Here is a 26732-nt window from a genome sequence, read left to right as displayed (position 1 = left end):
TGATGTGATGTTGTTAATGTCAAGCATCTTATGCATTTGATTTACTTGCTTACAACAACTGTGTATGTTGCATAACACGCTCGGACAGTCCAGTAATATGAACCTTAACGTGTATATTTGATGTTTTTAGCTGCGAGTGTGTTGATCATCTCAAAAAGAGAAAGCAGCAACTGAAGATTTAACACAGTGTGCCAGGTATTCGTTTTTCATGAGGGATTTTATTCCCTTGCATTTGGGCCTAAAAATCTAAACAAATAAACAGACCAATGCAAGCAGTTTTTGCATTTTATTGATAAATTATCATTTTTAAAAAGACCCACGAGCCATCTTTTCCTTTCACCTCACACTACTTACTTTTCCAAGTATTGAATCTGAGCTATGTACAAAGTATTTTTTAAATTTTATTTTCTGCTTCATCATCATCATCATCATCATTATCATCATCACATTCAAAACAAGGTTAGGAGTTTGAACTGTGCCCACTGGTCAAGGTCAAGAGATAGGATGCTGAGTTAGCGTACAGCGATGCTAGCTAGCGCAGAGTTCACTGGAGGTTGGAGAGCAGCGATTAAAAGCGAAGGGAGGAGGATTTTTACATTCTAACTCACAGGCAGAAGGAGCAAAGACAGGAGCATCATACCCTTTAGCTACCTCTGTGAAACGGAAAAAGAAAAAACACCACCTCAGTGACAAACAAGTCGACATGCAAATGTGAGTCACCATGTTTTTTTTGGATCACAGGGTAAGAAGGTTGAAAATGACTCCAAAGGTTATTGCTGTAGTGAGTTCAAAGCTTCATGGCACAAAAATAAAAAGTAATACTGAAAATAACAAGCTTCTGTTGATCCAGGCTCTTCTTGACAAGCACTGGGCAGCAAAGTTGGCACGCATGGGTATTTAAGGACCATTTCTTAAAACTAATCATTTCAAGAGTTAAAATCATATTGCAATACTATGTCAGTGTACACAGGCAAGGTAAATGGTTACAATACAGTATGAATACGCAGCTTTGTTGGAGTTCAACTAGCAGCAAAAAAACAACACTTACAATTGCATATAATCGTAGTGCAATGGGCAAACTGTTCTTAGGAAGTTTTGGTCTGGTCTGTAACAAGAGAAATCAAGTGGGTGCCATCGTTTCAGTCAGGCTGCTAAAAAAAACTGGTCCAAAAACACTAAATCCAGCCAGTTTGCTTCACTATGATTTTTATTTTTTTTTTTAAATCAGTGTGTGAGCCAACTAATTTTGGCATTCATCAAGAAAAATCACAGGTTTTTTTTAAAGTTTTTGATTCTGCATCGTGAGAGATTTGGGAAAAACCTGGGCAGGATTTGAGTCTCTGTGGACCAGTGAAGGACTGATTGACAGGCAGTAGGTTTGTTCAACGAGTCAAGAACGTTCCAGGTACAAACACAACAGGATACATTTCTAGCATACACGTCTATAACCAAACTCAACACCTCTCCAACACACTCCTGTCCAAACACTCTGCGGAGTTTCCACTTCACTGAACATGACCGATTTGAAATTTAAACAAGATGAAAAAAAATAACTAAAATTGGAGTTTGTTCCTTGAGCCGAGCAGGGCTGAGCCAAGGCGTTCACACTCTAGGCGAAGCTGTTCTCCGGGTAGCTGACTTTGATAGCCCCCCAGTAGCAGGCTCGTATCAGACAGATGAGGCCCAGCAGGTAGGCGAATGCCCAGGACACGTAGGTTGCGTTGTAACGACTGGCAAAGTCCCGAGTACCAACCTGTGGTACAGACGAGAGGAAGAGAGCATCGGTGAAATCATAGTTAACACTGAGGAAATATATGTAATTCACAGATTTTTGTTTACTAATTTACCACTGTTTATGTCTCCTTTTTTTTTTTTTTTATCTATCGGGAGTCTGAGTACACGTAGTAACTTAAATTTTCTCAGGTCAGGTAACTTGTGTTTACTCGTAATTTTCAGATCCCTAAAAATATTCCACTCTATTCCCATCTGAAGAGCGTAGATGGACGGGAATGTTGGATGCGAGACCACTTAGGTCCACCCATTCATTTTCTTCCGCTTATCCGGGATTGGATCGCGGTGGCAATAGGCCAAGCAAATTGGCCCAGACTTCCCTCTCCCCTGCAACATTTTCCAGCTCATCCTGGGGGATCCCGAGGCGTTTCCAGGCCAGCTGGGATATATAAATCCTCCAGCTTGTTCTGGGTCTTCCCCGGGGTCTCCTGCCTGTTGGGCGTGCCCGGAAAACCTCTAGTGGGAGGCGTCCAGGAGGATCCTGATTAGATGCCCGAACCACCTCAGCTGCCTCCTTTCGATGCAAAGTGGTAGCGGCTCTGCTCCGAGATCCCTTCTGATGTCCGAGCTCCTTACCCTATCCCTAAGGCTGAGCCACCCTATGGAGGAAACTCATTTCAGCCACTTGTAGCCGTGATCTCGTTCTTTCGGTCACGACCCAGAGCTCGTGATCATCGGTGAGGGCCGGAACGTTGATCGCCCGGTAAACTGAGAGCTTCGCCTTCCGGCTCAGCTCCCTTTTCACCAACACGGTCTGGTGCAGCGCATGTTGTACTACTGCAGCCGCACTGATCCACCTGTCGATCTCCCGCTCCATCCCCCCCTCACTCGTGAACAAGACCCCGAGATACTTAAACTCCTTCGCTTGGGGCAGGCACTCCGTCCCCACCTGGAGGGAGCAATCCACCGGTTTCCGGCAGAGCACCATGGCCTCAGATTTGGAGGTGCTAACCCTCATCCCCGCCGCTTCACACTCGACAGCAAACCACCGCAGTGAATGCTGGAGGTCGCGGTCTGAAGAGGCCAACAGGACCACATCATCTGCAAACAGCAGAAAGGCGATACCGAGACCCCCAAACCTGACTTTCGTCCTCCCCCCGGCTGCGCCTAGACATCCTGTCCATGAAGGTCACAAACAGGATCGTGACAGACAACAGCCATGGCGGAGGCCAACACCCACCGGAAACATGTCTGACTTATTGCAGAGAATATGAACACAGCTCCTACTGCAGTTGTACAGAGACCGGATGGCCCATTGTAACGGGTCCTGTACCCCGTTCTCCCGCAGCACCCCCCACAAAAAAAACAAAGGGACCCGGTTGAAAGCCTTTTCCAAGTCTACTAAGCACATGTAGACTGGATCTGCAAACTCCCAGGACCCCTCCTGTAGTCTTGCGAGGGTAAAGACCTGGTCAACTGTTCCACGACCGGGACAAAATCTGCACTTTCGCCCTGGGCAACTCCAGATAAGGACAAAGTCCAGCCCCTCTCCAGGAGCTTGGTTCCAGAACCAGTGCTGTGCGTGGAGGTGAGCCCAACTATATCTAGCTGGTACCGCTCCACCTCCCGCACCAGCTCCGGCTCTTTCCCCGCTAGCGAGGTGACGTTCCACGCCCCTAGAGCTGGTCTATGCTGCCGGCGATCGGCTCGCCCGACTCGCCACCCGGTCTGCAGTACACCCGACCCCGATCCTTGTCCCTGCGGATGGTGAGTCCACAGGGTGGCTGCTCCATAATGTTTCTTCGGGCTGAGCCCGACCAGGCCCATGGGCGAAGGCCCGGCCACCAGACGCTCAACGGCGAGCTCCCCTCCCAGGTCTGGCTCCGGGAGGGTGCCCCCGGTTTCCCCGGTGTGCTGCTGTTCATCGGGGGACTTTTGAACCGCTCTTAATCTGGGCTCTCCCCTCAGACCAGTTTGCCTTGGGAGACCCTACCAGGGTGCTGATGCCCCAGACAACATAGGATTACTGAGCCACTCAAACCCCTCCACCACGTTAAGGTGGAAATTCTCTGAGGGGCCACTTTGGTCCAGACTGAAATATGTCAAGCCGAGCGAGTAAGGCCTCCTGAAACTGGTGATCTGAGTTTTCCTCAGGCACCATCATGAGATTCACACGTGGTTTTGAGTGAAAAGTCTCAACAAATATTGTACTGCCATGAAATATGGTGCAGATATTTATGTAGCCTTCAGATAGAATCGTAATCATGTCAGAACTTTCAATTTGTCCCAAACCTTCGTTTATGACAGAAGACTCACTTTCTCTCACCTTTCCTCATATTTTCCTTTTTTATGTTCTTGTCTTTTGCCACTTCTATTTTGTGTCCATTGTGTTTCTCTCCTGATGTTTCATGCTAAATGGTTTTACTGTAAAAGAACTTAACTTTTGTTTTGAAAGGTTCGACTCACTTACTTGTACTTCTACTATGTAGAAGAATACAAACAGAACAAACTGTACTTACTGTTAAACCGACTCCAATGAAAATGCAGATCATTCCTATGGTTATATACGCACAACAGCGCCTTCTAGGGAGCGCACTGCCCACAGAGGATCTGCAGAATGAGATGAAGAAGAGAAGCAAAACATCAACGTGTGAGGAAGGACTTTTAGAATGTTTCAAAGCAGAAAGACAATGAAAAATACAAAATGCACTTTCTATGTTGCATTTGTCTTGAACCGTGGTCCTGAGAGGAATGTCGTCTTTTATGTGTACATGCTTAGAATGGCTCAACATAAAACGTATATGAGAAAACTCTGTGGGAGTTAAAAGGATCCAACACAATAGTCTGGAAACAAACACAACTTCTGTGAAGTTTTATTTTTGAGATTGAGGCAACTGTATACATATTTTTTCATTGTGTAATTCAATGGAAAGGGTTTCCATAATGATGTCCCTGATATTCTCTTTGTGTCACCTATCTTCCCAGTCACCTTACTCCACAGCGCAGCAACAAATCTCTCACTTCCTCTTTCCAAATTACACCGGAAAGCGCTCGAGAACATTACATGTGCTGCTCCCAACAACTTCACCTCGATCCAGACTCCGTACAAACACACAAACAAGCTAGCTGCCCTTGTAAAGCAGACTGGCACCCGTTTTTGTCTTTCCTTCACTACAACTTTAATTTCCTCCCCCTCTCAGCGCTCACATGCCCCTCATGTGACGGGACTCAAGCATTCTTCAGGGATCGCTGGTATTCAGATGGCTTAAGGGTGCCTGATCACCTGATTTTGTTGCCTTCTAGTCCATTTCAAACACTACTTTCACGTTTTTGTTTCATTCTACTCGCCGTTTACATTTCTAACACCGGACCACATCACTCATTTGACCTGTGAGCATCTGCTACAGAGCACAGACCTCTTTTTTAGAATAATGAAGGTAAATATCAGAGCTGCTTTGGATTTCCTATCAACTGCAAAATAGGAATTAATAAGACAAACTAGTATGAATCAAACATGATTTCCTCTCCATCCGTCTGATGGGGAAATGTGGACAGGAGAAAGAATAACTGTATGTTTACCAGTTTAATTGGGGGACTTTCCTTTAAAAATGTGCTACTACACCAGAGGTTTCAGTTCCTTACAAGCATTAAGGTAAAATATCCTCACATGACCTTCACTTTTGATTTTTTTTTTTTTACTTCTGTTATAAAGGAGACAATGAGGTTTTAGGGAGTTACAGAGAGAGAGCAAAAGAGATGGGAACAGAGGCCGATACAGACACTGACTGAAGATATAAAATAAAAGCAATGAACAAGAAATGCACATGATAAATCAAAGATCTCTGTGTGCACATTTAATATGAGGCACTCTACCGTCATTAGTCAATTAACAGTTTATTTATGATTTGGATAAAAACAAGTCCCTTTTTTTATCATCATACAATGATGGAGGGCCATAATATTTAGTAAAATGCCCTTCATTGTTACAAACTTTTTACGGTTAGATCATTACAAGAGATTCTAAAATGATAAATTATAAGTATCTTTGTGGCAGTTTTATGGCATGTTTATGACATGTTTATAGTAACACTATATCCCAACCCAATATCAAGTCTAAGGATGCAATACACCTGTCAGTCCATATTGTGTCAGTGTCACATTTTGCCTCACCTCAGCGTGAGATGTACACGCATGTGGTTTCGGCACCAACAACTGTGTTTAGGTTTAAGAAGAAGATTATGATGTCAGTTCAGTGCAATTTGGTTAGGTTTAGCCACCAAAACTACTTAGTTAGGGTGAGGAAAAGATAATGGTTTGGACATCTTTTGGCTGCAGATTGTTATTTTGATGCAACATCACTGCTTCCCTGAGTAGATCCTGTACACACCATGACTTGAAGAAAATACACTTTCCTCCCACCGCCCCTCAACCCTGTAACCCTCCTACCCTTTAACATTACGTGTGAGGCCAAACTCTAATTCCTGTCACACGTCTAGATTAGCCTCCAACACCTCCCCTCCCTTCACCTTCCAAAGGTTGAAAATCCAGACCTCTAAAGCTCGGCATCTGACTACATTGAACTAAACTGTAAAGTAGGGACTCAAATACCCTTCCAAAAGAAACAGGCAGACTTTGGATTTACATCGGAGTTTTTATGTCTATATGGCGAGATGAGTCGCTCCAAACCACAAGGCTACATGGCTGAGTTAATGCAGAAGTGGAAAGTCTCCTTCTACAAAGAGTTAGTGTTTGAAGCATTGTGCTTCCTATAATGTGCAGTTTGTCTTGATGGTAACACACTGCTCCAATAATATCAAGATAATGACTTTAAAGGAAGATGTGTTGGGAGCATGCTCGCCTAAACTTGAAAAGTCTGTTAGTATAAAATCCAACACTGTGTGGTGCTCATCCAACCTCAGCTCCACCATGCTGACCAAATTTAGATTTTCCAAAACTACAAGTGTGTGTTTATCCACATTTAGTTCAGGGCTTGATTGACCACTGTGGTTTTGTACCTCATTTATCAATTATACTTTACATCACAACTATTTCATAAACTAGTCTTACTGTGTTTTAGAAATTTGAATTTATTTTCCCCACTGTTGCAGTTTCTGTGTTTTTGAAAACGAAGATGCACACTCTGGAAACTAGCTTAAAGTAAAACTTTACCCTGCATTCGATATGTTGTTTTGTCAGTGTTAAATTCTATTTGTGGCATAATCTACTTACATTGAAAAAAACAAGTTTACCCTTGCCCCTCTAACACCATTATTTGAAGCTCAGGCCAGCTCTCAAGCCACACTGCTGCTACAGTTCTGGAAATCTGAGAGGTTCCCAACATTTGATGTGGTTTTATAACATCTAGAGAAAATTATTTTTAAAAGAGGGTCTCTTTCAGAAAATCTGGCAACCTGCCATTTGTCTGAAGAAATCAAGTGAATGGTTTAACAGGTTAAACTGTGTCATGTTTAGACTCTGTAACTTGGGTCATAGATTGAGTGTAACTTCTCCTCGTTGTGTTACCGCCAGTGTTTTCGTTCATTGTTTTTTTTTCCTGTTCCTGTGATGTTGGCGAGTTTGTTCTCTTGTGTTTCTATACTGCTTTTCAAAGTCAATAAACAGATGTTAAAAAAAATTAAAAAAATACTTGAACAAAAAGTAGATTTGATGTTCACAGGGATCATTAAACAACATAACTGAGTTGCAGGAGTCCACTGTTTTTAACAAAGAAATGAACTGCAACTAGTGGCTGCCCTCTGTAGAAAACAGACTATGCCCAAATATGTGTACAGCATGAATTAGAAAAAGTATGCAGATTTATATTCATCATCATGAGCTAAACACACAATCACTGATGCATTTAATGAGAAACTGATAAAACTGCGGATAAAACTAAAAGGTCAAGTAAAATGTGAATTCTAGCAGAACCTGTGTGTGAAAGTTTGATGCACTCACATTTTTTTGCAGTGGGGACACTTGGCTAGTGTGTTAAATCGCAGCTCCATCCACTGAGGAAATAGGACAAAAAAGTGCATTGTTAATTTACAATGTTAAAGAACAAGCATATGTACACAGAAATTTGTCACTCTACAATACTCTGAAATCAACACAAAGCCTAAAGAGAACATTACATAATCAGGTGTGTTTACAACTTGTAAATCTATTTATTCTTCCCTTATACAGCTAAATTAGCACCCTGAGTCATTGTAATGTTAGTTGTGGTTTCATCTGGTGTTAAAAAAGCAGTATTATGAAGATATCAAACCCACCACAGATCAGTAGTTAAAATTGGCACAAGTTAAAAAATGCGACTTTTGACATCTAGCTTCAGTGAAGGAGCAAAAATTTTAAATATTTCCAAATTGCGAGCAATCAGCAACAAATCACAGGCTTCTACAGTTTTTATGCATTATATATATAGATTTTTTTTTTTTGTTTAAGCTCTGCTCAAAGCCAGATGTGCACAAAGTCATACTGCCACCATGTAGATAAGGCAGTGGATTAGGCTGTTGTTAATATTTCCACCAGCATGACCAGCTTTCTCAACCTGTTGTTGTACTGGGGGAGAGCCATCACTGGGGACACCAGACATTGGTTGGGATGATCTGGCGTCCTCACTGCCCTACGGATGCCACAAGCAACAATGTGCAGATGTTAAGAGGACAACAGCACCGATTCTGACCAGCAAGTCAGTGTCATACTGACTCAGTGCATCATACCTGCTTCTACGTATCACTTTTTATGATGTGAATTGTTGAATAATCAGAGGTATGAAACTCAATCAAAGTGAACATATAGTCAAATATACCAAGACTATCCTCAACAGAGTGGCAGGGAGACAGTTTCACCAAAGAACGGACTAATCTGTAAAAAGCTGGTGTAGCTGCAAGTCAGAGAGTGTGGTCTGGTGTGGCCACACAACAATTAAGTGGTACTCAGGACATTTGTTGAACCAGGCAAGGAGAGGAAAACATGCAGAGAATGCATACAGGCCATTTGCAGAAGTCATATTGAGGCAGTTTTCATTTCAACAGGACATCTGATACCAGCTCAGTGTACAGAGAGTAAAACAAGCTACAATACTGAGAATACAATAACCATGCCATGAGGGTACAATACAGCATTAACAAGTCTTTGAATGTCTGTGGCTTGCTGTCTGTGTAGCTTTACGTACTAGGAAGGTGTTGCCACAGTGACCACAGACCACTCTCATCCCCTCAGGTTGGATGGGCAGGGCCGGCTGGGCAGGTTGCTCCTCGGGGATTACCATCACCGGGCTCAGGTTGATGATGCGTCTGCTGTGGAAGGAACAAAGAGAAAGATGACTTTATGATTAGAGCACAGCCAGGGCCAGATTAAAAACATTTTGGATGACGTAAAAAGTATAGAAACAAATGCTGGCTTTATGTCAAAGTCTCAGATTTAGTTTTGGAAAAAAACGATACCAGAAAAGTGAAGCTGTGTTTTTTCAGAAAGCGTCATTTGGCTAAAACAGCCTTAACCTGTCTGTCACCTACCAATTCGGTCGAGGACATCCTATCCTCCTGGATGTGTCTTTACAGATTAGCAGGCAGTTACAGGGACACCTCACATACTTCTTCCCTGTTGGGGGATTCTTGATGGGCTGGACAATAAACAGATAAACATTTGGTGAGTGAAAACCTGACAGATACAAAAGAGCACAAAAACAAAGCCATGAAAGAAGAGAGCAACTGATTTAAAACACTGACACAGACTTCAACACATCATTAATAAGGTGCAGTACAAAGCTTAGCCTTCTAAATCTACTTCTTCAACATCTATAAACCTATATATTCGTTTCCCATATTATGTCCTCTGTCATGCTGCATTTGTCAGTCATTTGAGTGCAATTTATAAAGCATCTTCACGTACGCTGGACAAACCAATGGGATACAGGGTTATAATAACAATAAAGTTTACTCAAATCCTTTAAATAGAAACATAAAGATAAATTTATCCAACGCCAATATAGGCTAACAAAACATGTTGCACTTTCTCTCCCCTGCGAGTGTCAGCGATGACAGTCATTCAGTCCTTCCTGCTCTCCTCCCTGCACTGACAGCTCTATCAAAGCATTCACTTAGGCTGAGACAGTCATAAGAAGCACTTATCATTGACTGATGTATGTGGATGACTCAGCATCTGATCAGCCGCTAAAGGTGGTCGTCGCCAAGATGAAAAAAATTGGCTCGAAATTGCCATCGAAAGCAAATCGTTTCTCTTTTGATTAATAACAAACGGCATTTATTTCATGCAAAATTATGCTGAATTATAACAGAAGTGGGAACAGCTGTCATCTTAAAAAACATTAAGAGGAGAGGAGAGGAGAGGAGAGGAGAGGAGAGGAGAGGAGAGGAGAGGAGAGGAGAGGAGAGGAGAGGAGAGGAGAGGACTATCATGACTCTGTGATGTGGCCTCCACTTACTGTAGCTTCATTGCAGACTGTGCACTTGACCACGTGCTGGTGCAGCTTGCCATCCAGGTTGATGAGTGACTGGCATACACGGCAGTTGATGACAGGCACACCGCCGGCATCGGGGCTGGCGATGGCTGTATAAGGAGGAGGTAGTTCGGCTTTGAGAAGAGGAGGGCAAAGCACACAACACACAGCCAGCTGTTAATGGCATGCATCTGGAAAACAGCAGCTTCATGAACTTTCTGCATCCGTTTTTTTGCATAAGTATACAAAATGCAACTTACAACACAAAAACAAACTTCTGCTACATGACAACAAACACTGCAGTTATCAAGGAGAGCTGGTTACATAATTTCTTAACAATACAACGCTTCTTTCCACAACAAAGTACAACCCAGCCTGGATCGCATTCTTAAAAAAACTCTGATAATGTCAGAACTATGTATTATGTTAACTCCTGCACATACTGCATTTAAACCCATGACAGCCTGCGATATGGCTCCGATTGCTCCACATGTGACTCCTCTCCCTTTGTCAGGGGAAAAAGGAACAAACAATGGGCCCTTTTAGATGGCAAACATTTAAACATGCCAAACATGTAATTTAGGAGCCAGTCTTCTCACTGTGGAGGTATCTTGGGTCCACTTCAGTATGTTACAATGTCACATGTGAGCTCCATTTATAAGTAGTTTGATACAGTTTATATGCGTGTTCATAAACACATGGACGGAAAATAAACGCTTCAAGTCTTATAGTTTAAAACAACACCTTCAAATGTGCTCACTGCACTTCATGAATCATCAACAAATGCCAGCCATTGTATTAGTTGGATGAAAGTTAAAATATATTTTCATATGAGGCTAACACACAGCTAATTATTATGGTGAGGAATCCAACAACGGATTAGCGTTTTATGGTCTGTGCATAATCAACATGATCAAACGACTGTCATTCACAGGCTTTGAGATTTTCTCTTTATGTCTGAAAGAACTACTGTGAACTAAGTACAGTGACCACCCAAATGAACTCTGTACTGTTTAATCCTACATTAACCTCGAGTCTTTAGTCTACATTCCATTTCTCAGGGTTTTAGTATACTTAATCCATCAACCTGCACCAGCCACCACCTTTACAACCACAGTAGTAATGAAGCATACTTTACATTCTGTTAGATACTATGGCAGTAGACTTACAGCTCGACCACTTCACTCAACTTTCAACGTTAAATAAATCCACTGATATTGTAGTTTGCCTCTTGAAAATATCTATTTAAGTAAAAGGTTAGGAAAGTAGACAGATAACTACACAAACAAGTTTTCTATGAAGAAACATAGCACTATATATAAACTGAAATATAATATTTGTATTAGTTTAATATGAATTAAAAGGAGAAAAAGTCAAACGAGATGTGGGAGAGTAGTTATACCAACTAATTACATTTATCATATGCTTAAGCTCGGGCAGTGAAGGGGCAAATTGAGAGCCGAAATCATTTGAGTGAGTCTGAATCATTTAGTCCCAGAATATCAAAATTTAGAATATTAAAAAACTGTTTTGATAATCATTCAGTCCTGTAAATGACACAATCTTAACTCGGAAACTGAATATTGTTGGGTACTCAACTATTTTTTTGGGAGAAAATATGGAAACTAAAGATGCCAACTTTGTCTTTGGAAAATTTAAAAAAGCATTTTTTGACATTTTACAAACAATTGGGAAAATGATTAACCATTAATTGATGGAAATAGCCTTTAGTTACAGACCTCGACAAATGATCAATACTGCAGTACTGAATGTGAGTCTCATATCAGTACATTCAGTTTTGACAATTGAGCGAACACGGCGAAGCCATCTAATCCGACAATCGAATAAATTCCCTCCTTGTGTCGCTCCGAATGAGATAATGGGACGAGTCAATGGGTAAACGAGCTTGGCTCTGAGATTCAGAGACTCTAAACTGGTTGACACCACAGGGACAGATGGGAAACCCCGTCTACATTTGGACAAAGGGCTAGAAATACAAGCAGCACATGCCAAAGACTGGACACTCCCACTGTGCAGGCAGCAGTTGGCTCCAAAATTACACAAAAAAACGAAATGAGTCATCCTCTGCAAGGCTTTGTTAATGTAAAATGTAACACTGTGTAATCAGTTGTGCAGTGCATTATCTTTTCTAATCTTTAACTCTTGTATAACAACAAAAAAATGAAAATCCTGATTAACACCTTAAATTCAAATCAGCCCTTTAGTCTCTGTTATCCGCCACCAGCAGCGCTCAATCTCAGGAGAGGCCTGTTTTCTACTCCTGCTCCTATCTAAGCTTCGAGTTTTCCGAATGCATGTCTGAAAATGAATACAGCTGCTATAAGTTTTCACTGTCTGTCCTTAGAGCCAGAGGATGGACGAGAAGATGCTCTATTACAACCACCAGCAGCACCACAACATACAGCCTCCATCACGTCCCGCCTTACAGTCATCGGCTCGATGGCTGTGGGACTTGTGGTTTGAGGAGAAGAACGCGAACACAACAGCTGGTGTGAAGACATCAGCTGGTCGGGAACGTTTTCTGCTTTTTTATTGACTTTCTGATTGCCAATGTTGCAACTGATAAAAATCTCTTTAAAGTTAAAGTTATTCTATAATTTCCTTGTTGTCAACACACTAAAATGTGTGTATCAGCCCATATCTCAATACATTCAACCCCTTGCCTGTGGCACTCATCTGCATAGATTTCCCAAAAATTCGCAACGAATTTGAAGCTTTATTTTTACAAAAAGGTTCAACTGAGCACTGTAGTTTTTAGGAAATATTACTTGAACAGGGGTTAAATGGTGTATTTGTTAGGGGTAAGCCGTGGATTAGTACACGTTTGGTGCCCTGTAGGGGAGTACAATATGGTGCAGAAATAAAAAAGTTTTTTATTGTTTCAGATTGTCATTATAAATATAGTTGAAATCGCTCGTTTTATAATCAGACTTGAATCCATTTGGTCTGATAACATTTGGAAAGTCTCAAAGAGCCTCACAATTAAGTTATTTTATCCCTATTCATCATTGCATATTGCTAAACCGCAAGTTACAGTTCGGTCAACAGAAGTTCGTAGTGCCCATGTTCTGCACATAGAGCGTGTCCAGTACGCATTCATCGGGCAGCATGGGAATGTCTCACCAGATACCAGATTTAAAAACTCTGTGGATTGTGAAATACAGAGATTTATGTGGCATTGATAGGATTAATCAGCATTATGTTAACACTTTGGCAAGAGCTTGATGTAACGGTTGTTCATTCATATTTAAAAGTCCCGCATTATATGTTTAAATGAGATCGATCGTGGCACGTCTCGTCTCGTGCTCAATTCATTTACTAGATGACAGGACACCTGGATTTGTTGCGATAAAGCATCTGATCTCTTGATTTAGTGTTCCCAAAATGGGCAGTTATCCACCCAGATAAACTTCTGTTTATTTTACTGGGCTCATTTTTGGGCGTCTTTCACCAACCAATAAGCCTAAATTACAATAAACTGCAACTGGCAGGACAGTCAGTTCAGTGGGCTCTGCATGAAATGCAATGACTGATAATTTGAGGACATTCAAGACCAAACATCATTAAAACTGAGTTAAACCCCTTTTTCCTGTTCAGATTATTATTTGGTTTTAGCTCTGTGATAAAAGATGTTTTAATCTTTACCTGTGGTCATACATTAATCATCACTTTGAAGGTTCTTGTTATCAAACCACTTCCACACGACTGAAGCTGTTCCCCCCTCAGAGGCCATTCTTCTGTGGTGGAGGCAGCAGAAATCTGTTCATTGTTTCAATATTTATACTGGTGTTTTGTAAAGTACGGTATGATATGGAAAGTCTCTCCCACAGTTAACACATACGGCAGCAGAATCTAAATAAACTACGTTACCCATGTTCTTCTTCATAATAAAGAAAACACGTTAGTGAGTGTAAATGTGTTTTTAACAGATTTAAGACATTAATAGAGGTCTCAGGGTTTGAATTCATGGACATGGTTTGTTATTAGAACCAATTCTTTGCTGAATTTAGATTATTTGACAAGAAGAGATGACAGATTTAAGTCACCAGACTTATCCTTTCATATATTCTGAAAATGATGTGGTCATGGGGCAGCTTCTTGACTCCACACTTGGAACCAGGAGTACTCTGCTACCATATTTAAAATGCTAATTTGTTTTATTTTGTTAAGAAAGTAAAGTACCATCTCTGATTGAAAATGCAGTTGAGCAATTTATTTATCATTGTCAAGTTTAAAAGAGCCTGACACCGTCATTTGCTGCAGTCTATTTGTTCTGCCATTCAAGCAAGTAGCAAAATTAAAATGAAGCACGGTCTGTCCAAGCATTCAGATGAAGCCAAGGTCATTGGTCTCCGCTCCTCAGCAACACCCCACTGGGCTCACTGGAGGGAAATACAGCAGGCGGTGACTCTCTAACCTGTTACTGCTGAATAAGAGCTAATAGAGAACAACTCTTATCAGAAAATATTAAGGAAATCAATCAACACTGGAAGCTGGAGGAATTTTGATAAACAACTCCTGAATGCAGATGATTGTTAGTGAAAGCACCATCGTGGTCTTTGGGTTTCTGGGGGGGAAAAAAACTGTTTTGGCATCTTTGTCTCAAATTAATCCATATTACAAACTGGCTGGCAAAAAAGACCAAACTGGAATTAGCCAATGAGCCCTGCAGAAAGGAAGGAGGCCATGAAATGTACTTCTAACATCCAAACAGGCTGTCACTTCAGAGATTATTACTGTTAAAGTCTTTACGATTAATCCAGTGGTGAATTATAAATTTTGAGAGATTAGACTACCACAGAACAACAAACATTTTCATTTTTTCTATGCTGTTTGTTTGATATTAGCCATCTAACCTGAACTGCCCCAAAAAGAACATTACACAATCAATTAATCCATTCAGTTATGTTGCTGCAAGAAAAATATACTGTAAGAAAAGGGGCACAAAGCACACTTTCAGAGGCTAAATGTGTTTCTACAAGACATAAAATAAAACCTGATCCTCTGACATGAGAGTCTGATCTGGATATTTGTGTAGAAACACAAAGTGGGAACGTGTCTGAGGCTGAAGAGCAGAATTAATTGCCAACAAAGCAGTAGAAGATATGTGATTGTGTATTTCTCCAGCTTGAAAAGGAATTTTTCTCTTCAAGCTGCATGAATTCTGATTTCAATGAGACTAAATTCAGTGCAAAGGTCAGCCCTGACAGCTGCTTCTAGTCTGAATGGACAGTGGATTTATAGGTTGTAATTGCCTGTATATGTCTCTCTTCATCCATTATGGCACTATAACCTACATTCAGCTGTTTACTAAACTTCTCTGTTTGCTGCTGCCTTTCATTGAACAGGATTTAAGGATGTTGATGAATTTCTTGCATTTCTGCATTTTACTACTGTATTTTATTACATTTAGCTTGTTTAATGTTTTAATGACTGTTCTTAATTGTTTTTAAATGTCCTTTTCTTTTGCCTTATGTTTTGATGCTTTAAATGGTTTTATGTAAAGCACTTTGAATTGCCTTGTTGTTTAAATGTGCTATACAAATAAACTTGCCTTGCCTTGCCTTACTAAGCAAAATATGAACACTCTTGTCTCTGCTATGTTTGAAAGATCCATGCAGGGAGATTAAAGCGGCCTGTAAAAGAAGCATTTGTTGTTTACATCTTCATTCACATGCGAATACGTTGACATCCACCATCACATTAAGACATTGAAATCATATGGTGCTGTTGATCCACAACAGACACATCTGGGCATTTTGTTGACTTGCAGCTGGGACAAAAGGCTGCTCGCCTGCCTTCATCTGCAATGACTCAATTCTGCCCCCGTCAATCGACAATATTAAAGTCTTCATCTGACGAAGGTTTGCAGAGCTTCATCACCATCATCATTTTGTTGGCATGATTCAAAACATTGCAGGCCCCAGTAAGTCGTGATGTAGGCATTTTTCTGCACTGAAAACGCGCTGGTGTTACAGTAGGCCCTTCTTCTCTAACCCACTGCTCCAGTTCTCACGGAGCAAGCTCCACCTTTTCGTCAGCTGCCGACTGATGCCCTTGCTTTGCTGCAGTTTTATTTATGCACAAACTCGATACGCCCTAAAACTGATTGAGCATGCAGGCAGCGGGGCTCTGCGTGTCGTGTGTTTACCTCGGGGACTGGAATCCTGCAGGTACGGGGGAGCTGTGGGGGTCACATTCTCGGAGTTGGGGCCCGACAGCAGCGGAGATCGCTCGTCCATGCCGTCGGAAGCCATGTCGTTAACCGTGAGAAATGACGGGAGGCTCCTGGCTGCACCCAGTCGTCCCTCTGCACGGAGCAGCAGCCAGCGGCTGGTTGTTGGTGCCGAGTTGCTCCGCTCCAGCAGCCCCGGTGACGGCACCCCGGAGGAGGAGGAGTTCTGTGATGCTCCCCGCCCCTCTCCGACATGGCCCTGGGCATGGGCAGTGTTCATGTAAGGAGCCATAGACTGTATTTAACGGGCTAAATGCTGCACGTAAAGGCCGCTGTGATGGAATTTTGTTTGGAAAATGTGTCGCGAAATGTAAATAAATCTAAGCGTATTTTAGCCTGTAAACATGTGCTCAATCATTTGGACTGTAGCCCATAAATTATCGCCAGAAACTGTCAAAATAAATCTTGCTTTGATTCAAAACAAGAAGATCAAGTTTCAGTGTTTTGAACGGCAGCAGCAACTTCCAATCACTGCCACTAGATGTCACTGTAGGATTACTGCGGTCCTGGCCTATGGCGTATACACATATTTATCATTAGACAAAGCCTGGTACTTCTATTCTTAGGACTGTTTTTATGCTTTAATACTCACTTAATACTAAAAACTCATTATCTTGTGTATCTGTGTAGACTGAGTGTCTTTTTCAGCTGTTGATAGTTATTATTCCACTACACAGGCTCTTTAACCTTAGATTTAAAAAATTGCCTTTTTTTTGGCGGCTTTAACATCTTCAAAAACTCATGAAAGTTAGTTCCTGACGCAAGTTTTGTGAGGTTTGGAGCATCGTTTGACCTTAAACATCAACTTGCTGTGTCACAGCGAAACATCAAACTTAGCCGCATCGCCCTGGCTATACTATATAGTGTATACTATATACTGTATACTGTATACTATATACAAAAATTACTTTTGGGTCACTTTTTGTACGACATGCCATAGTATGACTTGTTTTGAATATTTTGGACGACATGCTATAGTATGACTTTTTTTTTATATATATATATTTTGGATGACATACTTTGGATATTTTGGATGACTTTTTTTTATCGCTTTTTGGAGTATGACCTTTTTCTGAACTGACATGCATGCCTTAAGTGGTCTGGGGTTCGAGCCCCTCCTTTGACATGACTTTAAAAAAAAAAATCATACTATGGCATGTTGTCCAAATTCTGAAAATATAGTCATACTATTTGTATCTACGTGCGAATCGCCAAAAATACCGACTAAATTCAAAATGGCGGACTTCCTGTTGAGTTGACGTAATGCTGCAGTGTAACTTTTTTGTACGTCTGGGTGTGATACACATGTCCACCGAATTTCGTGCATGTAAGTAAATGTAGCCGCAGGGGCATCTGTTTAGGGGGCAGTAGCGAGCCATTTGGCCACGCACACTCGCGACTCCACTAAAATACTAAATTTTTCGCCGGGAGAGACCCGTGTACCAACTTTCATGAGTTTTTGAGTATGATAAAGCCTCCAAAAATGCAGTTATTTACAGAGAATAATAATAATCGCATAAATAACAATAGGGCTTTCGCACCATCGGTGCTCGGGCCCTAATTAATGTTTGTTTTTTAGTCTGATAAGGAAGCAAATATGATTAAAGCTAATTCTAACCCTACAACCTTGGCCTTTAAGAAAATCACACTGGGAGCAACCTCACATTTTTGCTTGTACTGACTCTGATAAGAAAATGTCTCTAACAGGAGAAAAAGCTTTTAAATAAAGAAGAGATTCTTCAAATAATCTAAGGGCAGTGTTATAGAACATTTTAAGGTCTTTAAAAAAAACGTTTTTTTTAAAGTTAAGTCAATTTGGCGAAGCTGTTTTTAGGTTTTCAAAACGTCTAAGGCAACTTTAAATGAATTAATCAATGTGTGTTCATTTAACTCGCATTTTAAGGCAGCAGGAAAACAGCAGGAGGTGTTTGAAGTTGAACTGGCTTAAAACACTTCACACTGCCAAGAGAAACATGATGTAGCATTTTTCAGAACCCAGCCTTCTTGAGAATAAAAAAGTTCATGTCTTACAGCTCAACCTCAAACTCTCTGTTCATTCTCAGATGTTGGTGTTGTGTGCCTTGTGTCTTTGCTTCCCCTGAAATTACAACACCCTTGTTTGTTTGCGCCAAATTATGTCCCATTCCTTGTTGCTTATGTCATGGTGTAAGCCTCGGGCGATGTAAATTCATCCCCTGGCCATTCAAAAGACTCACTAAACAAATACAGATGGTATGTATTTATCACAAGTTCCCCAGCTCCTGGGCAGCTTGGTTACCTTTGAAAACGTATTTGTTCCTAAAACATTGTGCAATGCTCATGTCTAAATCAGGGATGGTAAAAAAAAACAACAGTTTGATTGATGTTGTACAGGCAGGGTTGCTCAGTGTTTAGGATATATGTGACCTTAAAATTGGGCCAAATTCAAGCCTATATCTGGTCCTCTTTAGGACATTGTAAAATGGCTCATAAATACCTGAAGCATCACACGTCCTCCTCCTCCTCTTCTTCCTCCTCCACCACCCCCCCATTCACAGAGTCCTCACTTGTAGAGATTGAAAAGTTGTGGAAGAAAACAAAGAAACAGAGAGGATAAATTGGCATGGAGTTCACTCTGAAAGAAATAGACTTTTAAACAGACAAAAAAAAAAATGCAGGAAGACTTGCCACAGACTCTTTGTCTTTCTATAGCAAGTTTGCACTTGTAAGAAGACATTAAACCCAGACTACAAGTCTAGGCTATTTTATGCTCTTTGAGCTTCCCATTATTCCATGGACTCCGAGGGAAAAACCTCGCTCCTGACTCTGCTGGTACCGGGCCAGTACAAGTAAAAAAAAAAAAAAAAAAAAAAAAAAAAAGTAATTCAGATTGCATGTAATAGGCTGCAGCCAACGACTCATTTTTTCCGACGACTTTCAGGCAGCAGAGGAGCGTCGCTGCACCCACACACACTGCTCTGTCGCTTGGGTTTATATTCGAGGTAAGATCATCTGTGCTTAAAAGTTAGCTTATAAAATAGTTATTATGACCTATGTTTGTATTAGTTAAAGTTGTGGTGGTGATCAGGAGTTCCGGGTTTCGTGGAGTGATCTGTTACTTTGCAATTTATCCCTTCAGGCAACCACGAAACTATCAAAATATAAGTAAACCTCCGGTACAAATATGCTGCACGTTTTTGTAGATGTAGGCCTATAGTTTACGGTACTGGAATGTTTTTTTTTGTTGTTTTTTTTTTTTAAGTAGACTGTGGTAGCGTCGCATAAATGCCTTTTTCCTTGTCCTTTGTTGTTTTTAGTTGTTTTTTTTTATAAACGCGACATAATTAAACTTTTAATTTAAAGGTTAAAAGACTGTATTAATAGTTTAATACCATTAAAAAGTCTTGACTGTTATCCTTCACTTGACTACTGATCAATAGAAAATTCTTGGTTTTTAAAAATCTAAATTTGTCCCTCATACAACATTGTTTGTCTTGACAAAAACTATAGATGCATGTATTTTTTTTAATATTAATGAGTTAGTTAAAAAATAATCATCATTTTTACTTCCTAACACAATAATTAAAATGCAAAAGGCTTTGTTTTGTTTATGTGACAATAGAATAATAGCATCAGCAAAAATAATAGTGAATAGTCCGTCTTTCATGATATCTGATACTTCATTTCAGCCGGTTTGGAGATGCTCCATGGAACAGTGAGTGGGGCCTGGCTCTCCCTATCCTGCCTCTTGTTAGGGATCTGTTCCCCAATGGAGAATGCAGAACCAGAAGGTCCTCTTCCAACTTTCCCCCCCAGTCAAGAGTCAGGGCAACCAGACCTGGAGGATTGGGAGTGGGGCTCTGGATCATCGCTTCTGCACCTGCTCCACAGCTTCCCTGCCGACAGCCCCTTCGTAGCAGAGTCCCCAGGAAAACCAGTCAACTGCACCCAGCGCTTCTGGTTACCGCCATCCCCTCCAATCTGCTGGGAAAACATAGCTGGGCCAAAAGAATTTGCCAAGTCCCGGCTGCTGGTTCTGCAAAACAGGGCCGCCCTGCAGGCTGTGTCCACCTCCAGTGGGGTGGAAGAGGAAGGGACCTCCTATGACCACCAAGCCAGAGAGGAGGTCCAGGGGATCCGCTCAGACCACCAGAGTGTGGTAGAAACTATGCAGACCATGGAGACCGTTTTTGTGTCTCTGAAGGAGAAGAGGAAAGAGGGAAAGGAGCAGGGGGTCCTCACAAGGTGAGAAAAAGAAATTCATGGAGAATAAAGGGACACTACAAAGCTTATTGGGGTGGAGGATGGATGAATCTCAGCAGGTTACACATGTTCTTGACCCCTAATATCACAAAAATATATATTCATGGGAAACATATGGTAAATATCTCCACTATTGCCTGTAATAATGGATACAAAATATTTAATAAAGTTATTACAGCTACAGAAAGAATGAAACAAGCACTGGCAGCAGCTCAGTGATTAAAGAGGGAATATTTTCCAAAATGTAATTTTATGCTTAGTTAAAGTAAATATCAACTTGATCAGATGATACTGTGGTCTGATATGTATCAGCTATTTTTTGTTGGAGTCATGTGGATGTGTGGGAGATATTTGTGATGTAACTTTGTGATCTTTTCTTCATTTTTTTTTTTTAAAACAATTGCAGGGTTTTTTTTTATTATGAGAAGAATTTGCCACAATTAAAAAAAAAAAAAAAAAACATCCCCTGCTCTTCCAAAAAATATGATTACCCAACCCTCCATAAAGAAAACAAGATTCGTCTTTAGTAATGCTTGTGGCTCTTTGAGGATAAAGGCTACTTTGGCACGGCGAATCCTAGAGCTGCATGCTAATGTTTTTGCAGGCTAACATGCTCACAATGATAATGAGACTAGGTTGATGATTAGCACCTATAATGTTTACCATCTTGGTTTCACATGCTAACATTTTCTAATTAGCACTATAAACACAAAGTTAGCTGAGGCTAATGTCATTAGTTTTGAAAGTAATTGACAAACTGCTATTTTGACTTTATGATGGCTCTGCATTAAAAGAAATGCCAATGAATCGTGAAAGTCATTAGACTGCATTGTTTGGGGACCATGAATGTCTGGCAGAAATGATTCACAGGATGAGTGTAGATTTAGGCCAAAAGATCATCACTGTCCAACAGGTTCATCCTCTGCAGATCATGAATGTATGTACAAAAAAAAAAATCAATGGCAATCCATTCGGTAGTTGTTGAGATATGCAGTCTGGATTAAAGTGGTGGACCAACAGGCCGATTCTACAATCCCTAAAATCACTCCGCCGGCATGGCTAGTAACACATAGGCTAATCCTCCCTATCTCTCTTTCCCACCAAATTATTTTCATATAATCCTGTAACAATGAGACGCCGACGTGTTTCTTTTCCGTTACGAAAGCCTCACTCTTGTAATCACATTATGAAGTCTGCAGTCACACAATTTAAATCGTAGTGATGTAACTGAATAACTGGGGATGCTATGAATATCTATCTTTTGATTTCTTCTTTAACGATGGAATTGTAGGTAGATTTATCAATATTGATATCATATTTATATTCATATACAGACTTAATTTACTATACTTTGCAGCTGAGCTCCACAGAAGTAAAGCAGCAGAATCCAGCAGGCCTTGGATCCAAAACCATGTCCAAGGCCAGCTGTGGGGGCTTGTCCTAAATCATTATTAGCGAGTGACTGGGGAACCCGGGATCAGAGTTGCTTGTTTGGCCTGAATGTAACATTACTGCCTACGAGCCAAAGACAGAGTGGAAACACCTCGCAGACAAGCTGAGTCATTTCAAGTATTTTCCAACAGTCATCTGTTGGGACATCTGGCTGAGACGAGGTCTGGCGCTGAAATGGTTGTCGAGCATTAACATTCAGCATATTGCTTTCAAATGTGAGAACAAGCCGATTTAAGACAGTCATCGACTAGACTGTGAAACACTGCATTTGTCCTGATGTCTCATATTTACTTGTGGTTTTGTCATCCTTTTCAGCATGAAGGCTCATCTGGCCAGTACGAGTGATGCTATCGATGGCAGAGACAACATGGCCAACCACCTGGAGAGGCAATTTTCTACTTTAGAGAAGACTCTGCTCAATATGCAGCTTCGACTCAACAAACTCATCCAACAGTGACAATGTTGGGAGACATTAATGCTCAATTTGAAGTGTATTTATATATGAATGTCGTATAAAAAAAAAAAAAAAAAAAAAAAATTAACCAGTGCATGCATGCTCAGGATTATTGTAGTTTGTAAAATGAGGAGAAAACACACTTGATATGCACCTTACTGTGTCATCAGCACACCTTCCAAAGTAAAATGTGCAACCTGGTACCAGCAGAAGTAAATAAACCTTGCATTATCAGGGAGTTTTTCATGAACATGTAGCAATAAAATCCAGTTTTACTATATGTTGTCTGTTTGCAAGCATGTTCCATATGAAGATTTTATGGTCACATTAAACCTCTAGTAAAAGCACAAGACCCTCGTGAAGCTTGGAAAAGTATAAGTGAGTTGTTCAACACACCAGTACCGTTAATAAATTGGATTTTCACCTCTGTCTTGTCAAGACTGTCGTATAAAAAGCATTCGGTGCAACATGAATATCATATGGCAAAAATCTTTTATTTTGATATCAAATTTAAACCACAGATTTGTAAATACACAAGGAGGTGAGCATACTGTATACACATTAAATATTCACATCTGCTAGGCTGAGTGTGAAGTTTCATTTGGAAATACACAGCATGTTCAGTTGCTTTGTGGTAATGCCGGAGAGACGGAGGTATTTGTACTTTTGATTAGTTCAAACAACTTTCAAGTATTTATAATAAGCTACTCGCAGCTAAAAACATGACTATCTTTAAAAAAAAAAAAAAAAAAAAAGAAATTGCCAATAACTTATAAATCGGTAACATCACCATGTTTTACTTTCAAATCAATGTTTGACAGCATCTCTAAAATAAAGTGTCCACTCAACCATGTTTTTAAAGGCATTAGTAACTCGGGAGCCGAGACATCTGTGCTCCAGCTGTGTGGAATGGGTTCCCATGTCTTGGTCTTTCACACTGACTGAACCTACAGTGGCCTGCAAGCTGTTACAAAGAAACATTTCACTCCTCCTGATAGCGGTGCAGGAATAACAAGCACTAAATGTAATACTTTCCTGCCAGAAAACCTTCAAAGACAGTCTAAGTAAACAGGATAAATACAAACTTAACCTGGACTCCCAAGAAAGTTTGCATCACTTCTTAGCAATGACAGGACATTAACCTACAAAACGATGGGTCTTTGTGAAGGTAATTAATTCTGCAGAAATCCTAAGGGGTCACTGAATTACAATTTGTCTAAGGCTGCTTTTTTTTTAGGCTATTGTTATACATTTTATTTGCTGGCATTAATTATTTCTCAGATGTAAGGTACAACTTCTACGTTCTGTTAAGACTAAGTTGATCTCTGAGTTTTCACTTGATATCCTGTGTGGTTTTACTTTCAGTTCACTGTCCTCTAACTTTTTCCAAAAGCCCTACAGGTGAACTCTTGTCAGTGTGTTTAAAAGCACTGAGAGAGTTCGGAGTGTCTCTTCTGACTGTAGCTGTTGCTCTCAATGACAGGCAGGACGCGTACATGTGCCGATAACATCTGCCCAGATGGGAAATTTATCCAGTGTTCCTTTCTAAAAATCAGCATCCTCGTCTTGCAATTGCTCCAAAGATTTGAGGTAATCTCGAGCCAAGATCTTCTTCGGCAGGATATCTGTCGGGTACAAATAGAGCATCACACTACTGGTCCAATTTCAGCACAAAAAAAAAACCACCCTCATTGTTTTCAAAAATCAAAGACATCGGGCCCATTTAAAAGCTTTGAAACGGTGTTCAGACAGGGCTGGGTACAAAACTTTAATACTCTTTAATGTGACATTGTCAAATGTCTTTTGTTCAACAGTCTGAAAAATGTAATCAGTCTACAATTATATAGAATATAGAAAAACAGCTAATGCACCAGAGACTTTCAAAAACAGAAAATACTTTAATACCTTCATTTTACTCAATTCACTTTATATCATTCATTTAAGAAGAGCGATAACGTGTGCGTCATGCGAGTCAAACCATCATTTAATCCTATTTTTGAACAACAACTGTTCATATTATGGTTATGTCATCAATGCTTACCAGTTTTGGTCATTGAATAATACTTTTGTTCTCTTTGCAGAGCTTAAACCAGACATCGACACATGAAACCAAGACTTTTAAAGAACAATAAAAGTGCTCTGCGTCGTATCCCCGAGTCTGCTTCATGCATCCAGCATGGCTCTCTCATTCACTTCAGCCTTAAATCTGACACAGACGTTTATTAGGAACATACAAAATTATAAATTTGGAGATAACCGGATGCGAATGGTATGAACATTTTTAAATCTAAAAATGATCCACTAACTACAGCTTTCAGACAAGTGTAGTGGAGTAAAAAGACTGCAATATTTACCTGTGGTATTTAGTTGAGTACAGGTATAAAGTTGCATGAAATCGAATTACTAGGCAAGTAAATAAGTATAATACAAGCACCTTGAATTTGTTCTCGGGTATAGTGCTTGGGTATAGTATTTTGTTACTTTGCACCACTGACTAAACCAACAGTTTCAAGTTCAGAGAGGTGACAGGTCACACTAAAGCTTCAGGGGCAGCAGTGAGTCCCTTTAGGTGTCCTCAGGTCGGGTCTCACCTGTGAGAAAGTGGAAAGTGTCGGTCTCCTCCGCCGTGTTGGCGAGGTCGCTGTAAGTCAGCGTGTTGGTCTCCTTCCCGGAGCCGTTGCTGAACGAGGACAGAGCCAGATGCTGGACAAACAGCTCCTGCAAACGACACGAGACAAGTCGGCGACTTCAAAGCTTCTTAAACCCCGACACGTTCACGGTTAGCCCGGAAGCTAACGGCCGCTAACCCGTGGACAGATGAACGAGCACAACTCGGCGAAGCGACGAGTTAGCAGCTTACCGTAGCCTTGGTGGTGAGGAACAGAGCGTCCTGGTTGATGCTGGATACATCCGGAGAGCTCTTCATGATCAACCTCACCCTGGATATGGGCAGAGAGATTGACTTCTTGGTGCTTGACGCTTGGTCGTCTTTGTCGGGATTATTTTGAGACATCTTCATGGGTGCGCGGCGGCGGCGGCAGACAGGCGGAAGTCCGAGTGTTGTTTTGAATGGTGACGATCTGTTTTCTTCTTCGTCTGCTTTAATGTTAGCAGTGTTTGGCGGTCTTTGAAGCTGCATCACCGCCACCTGCTGGAGAGGAGGCGCGTCAATCTGAAAACGATTATTTGTGTTCAAATGTTATCGTTAAATACTTTACATTTAAATATGATCATTATGTTAATTTTTTTGTCACAGTAGTTTTATAAATGTCAAACTAATGACAGGTTTACTGGGACAATTATATTGGGGGGTTTTTTTTGTGAAAAAGTAAAAAAAAAAAAAAAAAAAAAAAAAAAAAAAAATATATATATATATATATATTGTTCCATTGTCCTGTTGTATTGGATGGTACTGTGTCATGCTGTTTATAATTATATAGTATGCCCCTACAGAAAACTTAATTCCACTGCAATTTTTGGCAATACTGTAAAAATGCATGTGAATATGTATTTGCCTGGAATAGATCAATTCAGTCTAGGAAATTGTGAAATAAATAAACCCATACAGATGAATCATTGTTGACCCCACCAATCAATCAAAAGGGCACTGATGCACTATAATATAATGAGAAATAAAATTGTACCGTTTTACTTTTTTGACAAAATAAACCATGAATGGTGGCATTGTCTACAACATAATTACCCATCTACAAAACAAAGATGAAGCAGAAGAAAATGTTGTCTCAATAAAGTAAAATTTTCAAATATTTCAAATACTCTGGATAAATAATAAACAGCTTGCAGAGACGCAAAACGTTTTACCACATTCACCAGTTAACAAAACTTGAGTTTGGCGCAGTTGTCCTCCAGGTGGCGCTGGACGTTACGCGTGTGCCGAAATACCAACTGCAGAAGAAGAAGAAGCAGACGCCAACGCAGAAAAACAGTGGCGCGAGCAAATGGTGATAAATTGGCTAATAAACAATCCAGGTTGCAATTTGATTTGGTGTATTGTCATATGTAATTTAGTGTGACAGGCGTTGCAGGAGGGAGATCTCAGCATCTCTGTTGGATGTCACGTCGGTCGGAAACGGATGGTAAACAGTTCGCAGCGGCCGACTTGAGCAGCTTCGATC

At 40.7% G+C, this 26732-nt stretch overlaps 3 protein-coding genes across 7 annotated transcripts; 1 reads left to right on the top strand and 2 right to left on the bottom strand.

Moving 5' to 3' along the window:
- Positions 1–272: 272 nt before the first annotated feature.
- Positions 273–16821, bottom strand: pip4p2 (phosphatidylinositol-4,5-bisphosphate 4-phosphatase 2). 3 transcript variants are annotated; one of them, XM_069175930.1, is made up of 8 exons: positions 16365–16821; positions 10178–10302; positions 9249–9355; positions 8906–9029; positions 8279–8353; positions 7687–7739; positions 4251–4341; positions 273–1753 (listed from the first exon to the last, which is right to left on the bottom strand). In XM_069175930.1, exons 1-8 carry the CDS (start codon positions 16678–16680, stop codon positions 1610–1612), a joined length of 1035 nt encoding a protein of 344 aa, XP_069032031.1. In that variant the 5' UTR covers positions 16681–16821; the 3' UTR covers positions 273–1609. The 3 variants fall into 3 exon arrangements, with proteins under 3 accessions (XP_069032031.1, XP_069032030.1, XP_069032032.1); XM_069175929.1 differs by having other exon boundaries at positions 10178–10326; positions 16365–16814; XM_069175931.1 differs by lacking the exon at positions 8279–8353 and having other exon boundaries at positions 10178–10326; positions 16365–16802.
- LOC138214361 (uncharacterized) lies at positions 16594–23078 on the top strand. The gene is made up of 4 exons (XM_069175932.1): positions 16594–16668; positions 19369–19429; positions 20117–20672; positions 22458–23078. Exons 1-4 carry the CDS (start codon positions 16642–16644, stop codon positions 22597–22599), a joined length of 786 nt encoding a protein of 261 aa, XP_069032033.1. The 5' UTR covers positions 16594–16641; the 3' UTR covers positions 22600–23078.
- On the bottom strand, positions 23072–26528 carry chrac1 (chromatin accessibility complex subunit 1). Of its 3 annotated transcripts, none has more exons than XM_069175936.1 (4): positions 26428–26528; positions 25457–25768; positions 25188–25314; positions 23072–24221 (listed from the first exon to the last, which is right to left on the bottom strand). In XM_069175936.1, exons 2-4 carry the CDS (start codon positions 25733–25735, stop codon positions 24142–24144), a joined length of 486 nt encoding a protein of 161 aa, XP_069032037.1. In that variant the 5' UTR covers positions 25736–25768; positions 26428–26528; the 3' UTR covers positions 23072–24141. The 3 variants fall into 3 exon arrangements, with proteins under 3 accessions (XP_069032037.1, XP_069032038.1, XP_069032036.1); XM_069175937.1 differs by having other exon boundaries at positions 25457–25747; XM_069175935.1 differs by lacking the exon at positions 26428–26528 and having other exon boundaries at positions 25457–25834.
- Positions 26529–26732: the final 204 nt, after the last annotated feature.

Source organism: Embiotoca jacksoni, unplaced genomic scaffold, assembly GCF_022577435.1.
Source record: "Embiotoca jacksoni isolate LCO1_2020_lvr unplaced genomic scaffold, fEmbJac1.0.p SCAF_7, whole genome shotgun sequence".
Classification (NCBI taxonomy): Eukaryota; Metazoa; Chordata; class Actinopteri; family Embiotocidae; genus Embiotoca; species Embiotoca jacksoni.
Note: the sequence above shows the minus strand (reverse complement) of the source record. Positions and strands in the feature narration are given on the sequence as shown.

Coding starts and splice junctions, on each gene's coding strand:
- chrac1 (XM_069175936.1), bottom strand. CDS start 25,735: ATGCAGCTTCAAAGACCGCCAAACACTGCTAACATTAAAGCAGACGAA. Junction 25,315..25,456: donor TCCTCACCACCAAGGCTACG/GTAAGCTGCTAA, acceptor TGTCGTTTGCAG/GAGCTGTTTGTCCAGCATCT. Junction 24,222..25,187: donor CACTTTCCACTTTCTCACAG/GTGAGACCCGAC, acceptor TGTACCCGACAG/ATATCCTGCCGAAGAAGATC.
- pip4p2 (XM_069175929.1), bottom strand. CDS start 16,680: ATGGCTCCTTACATGAACACTGCCCATGCCCAGGGCCATGTCGGAGAG. Junction 10,327..16,364: donor GCAGGATTCCAGTCCCCGAG/GTAAACACACGA, acceptor CTCTTCTCAAAG/CCGAACTACCTCCTCCTTAT. Junction 4,342..7,686: donor TGTCCCCACTGCAAAAAAAT/GTGAGTGCATCA, acceptor CTCATTCTGCAG/ATCCTCTGTGGGCAGTGCGC.
- LOC138214361 (XM_069175932.1), top strand. CDS start 16,642: ATGGCCCTGGGCATGGGCAGTGTTCAT. Junction 16,669..19,368: donor TGGGCATGGGCAGTGTTCAT/GTAAGGAGCCAT, acceptor GACGACTTTCAG/GCAGCAGAGGAGCGTCGCTG. Junction 20,673..22,457: donor GAGCAGGGGGTCCTCACAAG/GTGAGAAAAAGA, acceptor CATCCTTTTCAG/CATGAAGGCTCATCTGGCCA.